The following is a 7341-nucleotide window of genomic DNA, read 5'->3' as shown; positions in this document are numbered from 1 at the left end:
TTAATTAAATTAGAAAAAAGAAGATAGAAATTGACCAGCCTAGATCTATTTAGATCTGGGTTAAACAATCTCTCGCTCGCATCCGCAGAGCTTGCGTTGTCCACCGCTTTTCCCCATTTTCAATCAAGTCGTGCGCCGCTGTCTCCAAGCCTTCACTGTGCACTATTTCCTTCCCAAAATCCTCAATTCCTTTGGCCGCCAGTGCCTTCAAGTTTTCTGCCCAAAATCTCCTCTGTTATTATATATATATATATATATATAAACTTCACGCAGAGCCCTAAGACTCCACATTCACACGACTTAATTTAATGAAATAATATATAACATATATGGCTATGCTTCCCAAAGTCCAACTTCACGCCACTTCACACACACACACACATATAATATATATACATAGTATAATATATATAAATAATATAATATATAATATACTATTAATTATAATTATTTATAATATTTATTTTTCATTTATATTATAATATTAATTTCTAATATTGACTTTATAATATCTTTTTTTTATTTTTTTATTTTTATTATTTTTTCAACCCAAACACAAGGTAACATTCATGTAAAATAACAAAAAATATTAAAAATTAAATATATATATATATAAAAGAAACTCAAAATACTAACAATTATAGATAAAACACATATAAAATACTTAAAACACTATTCAATTATGACCAATAAATATGTAAATAAATTCCCACATCAAATACCCCCAAACTTCAATTATTGCTTGTCCTCAAGTAAAGAAAATAAATTCTATACTCAAACACAAAACTTATGATTGAAATCATTCATCACATTCAAATCCTTTGTTATGCCCACATTTAAATCCTTAATCTAAAATGTAATAATAGCAAATAAAGGAAACTAAGCATACTTATGTTCCTTAGTTCAAGAATCCATACAAAATTCTAAACTCAATTATATTTTTTCATGTAACCCGCACGATCGAATAGTGCAACAACTATTCTTGCAACTATCCCTTCTCACTACTATAAACAAAGGTAGTAAAGTAGGGTTCTTTTTTTTTTCTCTTTTTTTCTTTCTTTCTTTTTTTCTCTCTCTCTCTTTTTTTCTGATTGAACGAGTGCATTTTATACTCCATCTCATTTTTTTTCTTTTCTTTTCTTTTAACTGAACGAGTGCATTTTATGCTCCATCTTGCTCAACATTATTCACCCTATTTACTTAAACCTTGTTTAGGCATATCTCAAAAGGAATAATTACAAGAAAAGCAGTACATTTATCTTTCATGCAAAGTGACACAACTCACACAACTTCACAAAGAACATGTACTTCAATGATCTTAGAACCCAAGTATACTTAATCTTACTTTATAAGATATTGTTCATTCCAAATTAAAAACTCATTGTTAAACACAATAATGAACCCAAATGCAAATCATGATTCCAAGTAACAAGTTTTGCTTATTTTATCTTTCACAAAATTTTCTAGTTTAGGGGTTGGCCAAATATGCACCTGATATAAGTTTCGCAAAAAAATTTCGTATAAAAAACACTCAAGCAAAACAAATAGCATGTATTAACAATTAATAATTCCACCCCCCAAACTTATTTAAAACATTGTCCTCAATGTGAAAGACAAAGAAGAACTAGAATAAAAAATGAATACTCCCCTGGCCACATAATTGAGCGTTACGAATACCCATGCCAGTCCAAATTGAATCAGCTTTATTTTCCTTTCTTTTGAACCTACACAATATCATAAGTATGGGTTATTGGCCATATTTATTTAACAAACTAAAATGAAATAATAAAAACAAAAAGGAAAAAGAGCTTGGGTTGCCTCCCAAGAAGTGCTTTTTTTATAGTCATTAGCTGGACTGTTGCAAGGTCAACCAGAATTGGAGTCTTTCAAGGAGTAAGTGACTCCTTTGGGTACCACGTCGCCCACAAAATACGGCTTCAATCGCTACCCATTTACTTTGAATGCACCAGTCGCTTCGCTATGTACCTCAACTGCTCCATAAGGATACACTTTTGTCACCATGAATGGCCCAGACCACCTAGACCGAAGCTTGCCCGGAAACAATTTCAATCGTGAGTTAAAAAGGAGTACTTGTTGCCCAATCTCGAAATTTCTCTTCAAGATATGCTTATCATGCCAATACTTAGTCTTTTCTTTGTAAAGCTTGACATTCTCATAAGCATTTATCCTAAACTCTTCCAACTCACTCAACTGTAATAATCTCTTCTCTCTTGCAGCCTTCAAATCCATGTTCAGCTCTTGAATAGCCCAGTATGCTTTGTGCTCCAACTCAACAGGTAGGTGGCAAGACTTCCCAAAGACCAGTCTATATGGTGACATGCCTAAAGGTGTCTTGAAAGCTGTCCGATATGCCCAAAGTGCATCATCCAATTTGGTAGCCCAATCTTTCCTTGAATGACTCACAGTTTTTTCCAGAATATGCTTTAGCTCTCAGTTGGCTAGTTCCACTTGCCCATTTACTTGCGGATGATAGGCGAGTGCAACCTTGTGTGTTACTCCATACTTGCTTAACAATGTATCAAAATACTTGTTATAGAAGTGAGAACCTTCATCACTAACAATGGCTCTAGGAACTCCAAATCTGGAAAAGATGTTCTTCTTCATAAATTTCATCACCACTCGAGAGTCATTTGTTTGGGTTGGAATAGCTTCAACCTACTTGGAGACATAGTCCACAGCGACTAGAATGTACTGATTGTTGAAGGATAATGGAAACGGCCCCATGAAGTCTATTCCCCACACATAAAATAGCTCCACCTCCATCATACTAGTCAAAGGAATCTCATTCCTCTTTGTGATGTTACCCATTCGTTGACAACTATCACAACTAACCACATACTGCCTAGCATCTTGGTACATGGTTGGCCAATAGAACCCGGACTGCCATATGTTTGCCACCATTTTGGGGGTACTAAAATGTCCACCACACTCTAAGGAATGACAATGATCAAGGATATCTCGAATCTCCTCTTCTGGCACACATCTTTTAATCATGCCATCAGCACAATGCTTGTATAACAGTGGCTCTTCCTAGAAATACTGTTTCACATCCCACAAGAACTTTTTCTTTTGATGGTAACTCATGCCAAGAGGAATAATGCCACTCACCAGATAATTTACTAAATCGGCATACCATGGAACCATTGATAGTGCTAGTAACTACTCATCGGGGAAGTAATCAATGATTGGCACGTCATTGGCTTGGGACTACACCTCCAATCTAGATAAGTGATCTGCCACCACATTTTCCATACCTTTCTTGTGATGCCAATGTCAAATTCTTGCAATAACAAAACCCACCGGATTAGACGTGGTTTGGCATCTTTCTTGGTTAACAAGTACTTGATTGCTGAATGGTCCATATACACGATCACCTTAGAACTTACAAGATAAGATCGGAATTTATCAAAAGCAAACACAACAACAAGCAATTCTTTTTCAGTAGTTGCATAATTCAACTGAGCATCATTTAAAACTCTACTAGCATAATAAATAACATGCAACTTCTTGTTTCTTCATTGACCAAGAACAACTCCCAAAGCAAAATTACTTGCATCACACATTAATTCGAATGGTAAGCTCCAATCTGGTGGCGCCATGATAGGTACCGACACCAACTCCTTTCTCAACCTGTTGAAAGCATTTAAACAATCAATATCAAAATCAAAGACAACGTCCTTATTTAACAGGTTACACAAAGGTTTAGCAATTTTAGAAAAATCTTTAATAAAACGTTGGTAAAATCCTGCATGCCCAAGGAAACTCCGAATTCCCTTCATATTAGTAGGTGGTGGCATTTTTTTTTGATAATATCAATCTTTTCCCTATCCACCTCAATTCCCCTCGCAGAAATTTTATGACCTAAAACAACGCCTTCTTGCATTATGAAATGACACTTTTCCCAGTTCAAAACAAGATTGGTTTCTTCACACCGCTGCAAAACTTGAGACAAATTAGCCAAACAATCATCAAAAGAAGAGCCAAAAACAGAAAAATCATCCATGAGAAAAAATGGCCATCATACAACGTTGGAATGTAGCAGGTGCATTACATAATCCAAAAGGCATCCTACGAAATGCAAAAGTGCCATATGGACAGGTAAAGGTGGTTTTCTCTTGGTCTTTGGGGGCTACTGGAATCTGGTTATACCCTGAATAACCATCAAGAAAACAATAATAGTCATACCCAGCAAGTCTCTCAAGCATTTGATCAAGAAAAGGTAAAGGAAAATGATCTTTACGGGTTGCACTATTGCACTATTTAGTTTTCTATAATCTATGCAAACTTTCCAACCAGTTATTGTCCTCATGGGAATTTATTCATTATTCTCGTTATGCACAACAATCATCCCACCCTTTTTAGGTACCACCTGCACTGGATTAACCCATACACTATTAGAGATAGGATAAACAATTCCTACATCTAACCATTTCAGAATTTCAGCCCTCACTACTTCTTTCATGTTAGGATTTAACTGTCTCTGATTTTCAATGACAGGTTTATGGTTATCTTCCATTAATATTTTATGTACACACACTGAAGGGCTAATCCCCCTAAGGTCAGCAATTGTCCATCCTATGGCATTCTTTCTCAATCTCAAGACACGCAACAGTTTGTCAAGTTGACTATCAGATAAAAAAGCATTTACAATCACAGGTAAAGTATCATTTTCTCCTAAAAACACATACTTGAGATGGAGTGGTAATGGTTTCAACTCAACAACTGGTGTCTGCACATTAGAAGGGGGAGGGAGTGGCTTACCTTTTCCTAACTCTTCAAAATACTTACCTTTGTGCTTAAACTTGGCACATGGACTCTCTAAAGCAGTCGCTACTTGTGCAATCTCCACATTGTCATCTCTCGTTGTTCCTGCACACACTAAACAATTCTCGAGAGGTTCCTTAGGCATTTATGTCTGAAAAACCTCTATAGTTAGCTCATCAATAGAATCTATTCTTAACACATGATCAGTGAAAGAAGGGTATTTACCTACTTTAAATAAATCAAACTCTACCTCTTCTTCACCTATTTTCAATGTTAACCTACCATTTTTCACATCAATAACAGCTCCTGTTGTGGCTAAGAAAGGACGTCCAAGAATGATAGGGATTTCCATGTCTTCATCCATATCCAGAATAATGAAATCAACTGGAATAATAATTTTTTTTTACCTTCACAAGCACATTTTCTAGAATTCTTGATGGGTACTTCACCGACCGATCAGCTAACTATAAAGAAATGGTAGTTGGCTGAATCTCCTTCAATCCAAGTTTCTTGCACACAGATAAAGGCATCAATGAAACACTTACACCTAAATCACACAAAGTTTTAGAAAAATCAATATCACCAATAGTACAAGGGATAGAAAAACTCTCTGGATCTCTCAGCTTTTGTGGCAGCTTCTTTTGAATCACAGCACTGCATTCTTCAGTCAAGGCAATGGTTTTATAATCCTCCAGCTTCCTCTTGTTTGACATAATTTCTTTTAGAAATTGTACATAAGCAGGAATCTGCGCTAAAGCATCTGCAAATGGAATGTTAATTCGCAATTGCTTAAAAACTTCAAGAAATTTTTCAAACTGTTTGTCAACCTTGTTTTGTTTAAGCCTTTGAGGAAAAGGGATAGGAGGCACATAAGGCTTAACAGGTGGTGTTAGGGGTGGCATCTCGTTCTGCTCATTCTCATCACTAATCTCAACATTATTCTTTTTATCAACATCCCCTATAACATGTTCACTACTTACCTTACCAAGTTGCTTACCACTTCTTAATGTCACTGCCTTGACCTCATCTCTTGGATTCACCTCAGTTTTGCTGGTAATTTACCTTGATCTCTCGAATTTATGGCATTTGATATTTGCCCCAATTGAACCTCCAAATTTCTGTTGAAACTGGCCATCTGGTCTACTTTTGCCTTCAGCTTTTCAAATCTATCCACAGTGGCATTTGCTAACTTTTCAATTGCCAACTCCCAAGACTGCTTGTTTTTTGGTCGTTGTTGCATCACTCCTTAAGGTCTTGGTTGAAAACTAAGAGAATTGTTAAGCCTAGAATTGCTATTGCCGCCCTGATCCCTCCAGGAAAAATTAGGGTGATTTCTCCAACCTACATTATAGTTGTTAGAATATGGGTTATTTTGCTGGTTTTGCCTATTAGAATTTGAAATATACTGTGCTTGCTCAACCTGCATACAATCAGAACCCAAGTGAGAGTTCTCATACCAATCACAATTACTGGCAGAATTTAAATTAGAATAAACAGCATTGACATTCCCCAACTTACCAAACATTTTTACAAGATTGTCCACCTTGGCGTTTAACATATTAATGCCATCAACTTCATACATACCTAAGGCTTTCTTAGGCATACCTCTCTCAGTAGACCATTGATAATTGTTGAAAGCCATTTCTTCAAGCAGCTCGTAAGCATCCTCTGTAGACTTACCCATTAATGCACCCTCTGCGGCAGCATCTATAGTGATTCTAATTGAATGAGATAAACTATTATAGAATGTCTGCACAATTAACCAATCAGGCAGACCATGGTGTGGACACCGTCTTTGCAATTCCTTAAACCTTTCCCATGCCTCATACAAAGATTCACCATCAAATTGAACAAAACTAGTAATATCATTCCTAAGTTTAGCAGTCTTACCTAGCTGAAAATACTTACTCAAGAATGCTTGTGATACGGTTGCCCATGTGGTAAATGAATTTGGAGCTTTGGAATTTAACCACACCTTAGCTTTATCTCTCAACGAAAAAGGAAACAACCTCAATCTGATTGCATCATCACTGATGCCATTCATTTTGATGGTGTCGCATATCTCTAAAAAGTTTGCTAAGTGCGCATTTGGATCTTCAGTTAGATTTCCACCAAATTGCCCCTGCTGAACCATCTGAATGAGTCCTAGTTTGATCTCAAAGTTATTGACATTGTCTGCTGGTCTTAGTATGCTGGCTCGAGCTCCAACTGGGTCTGGCATGGCATAATCACGTAGCAAACTTTGATTTTGCTCATGGTTTTGGTTCTGGTTCTGATTGTGATTTTCTGCCATGACTGTTACTTGTCGTGCTAATCTCATCCCTTTCTTTATTGCTCGGTAGGTTTTTTCTATCTCTGGATCAAATGGCTGAACTTCTTTACGATTTCTTGGCATGCACAACTCAGCCTACAATGTAAAACAAGACAATGTAAGATAGGCAAAAAAAAAAAATAAAAAAATAAAAAAATAAAATAATAATAATAACAAAAATAATAAAATAAAATAAAAATAAATAAAAAAATCACAAAAGACAAAGACACTCAAAAAAAAAAAAA

At 35.9% G+C, this 7341-nt stretch overlaps 2 protein-coding genes and 1 non-coding gene across 3 annotated transcripts; 1 reads left to right on the top strand and 2 right to left on the bottom strand.

Moving 5' to 3' along the window:
• Positions 1-5249: 5249 nt before the first annotated feature.
• Positions 5250-6025, bottom strand: LOC127812718 (uncharacterized). The gene is made up of 2 exons (XM_052353242.1): positions 5848-6025; positions 5250-5743 (listed from the first exon to the last, which is right to left on the bottom strand). The coding sequence occupies exons 1-2, from the start codon at positions 6023-6025 to the stop codon at positions 5250-5252; spliced, it is 672 nt and encodes a 223-aa protein (XP_052209202.1).
• Positions 6026-6031: 6 nt separating this feature from the next.
• On the bottom strand, positions 6032-7078 carry LOC127812717 (uncharacterized). The gene has a single exon (XM_052353241.1). The coding sequence runs from the start codon at positions 7076-7078 to the stop codon at positions 6032-6034; it is 1047 nt and encodes a 348-aa protein (XP_052209201.1).
• On the top strand, positions 6558-6664 carry LOC127813793 (small nucleolar RNA R71). The gene has a single exon (XR_008026199.1). It is a non-coding gene; the product is annotated as a small nucleolar RNA R71 (small nucleolar RNA).
• Positions 7079-7341: the final 263 nt, after the last annotated feature.

This window comes from Diospyros lotus, chromosome 11 (assembly GCF_014633365.1).
Source record: "Diospyros lotus cultivar Yz01 chromosome 11, ASM1463336v1, whole genome shotgun sequence".
Classification (NCBI taxonomy): Eukaryota; Viridiplantae; Streptophyta; class Magnoliopsida; order Ericales; family Ebenaceae; genus Diospyros; species Diospyros lotus.
The sequence above is the reverse complement of the archived record's forward strand: the minus strand, read 5'-3'. Positions and strand labels throughout refer to the sequence as shown.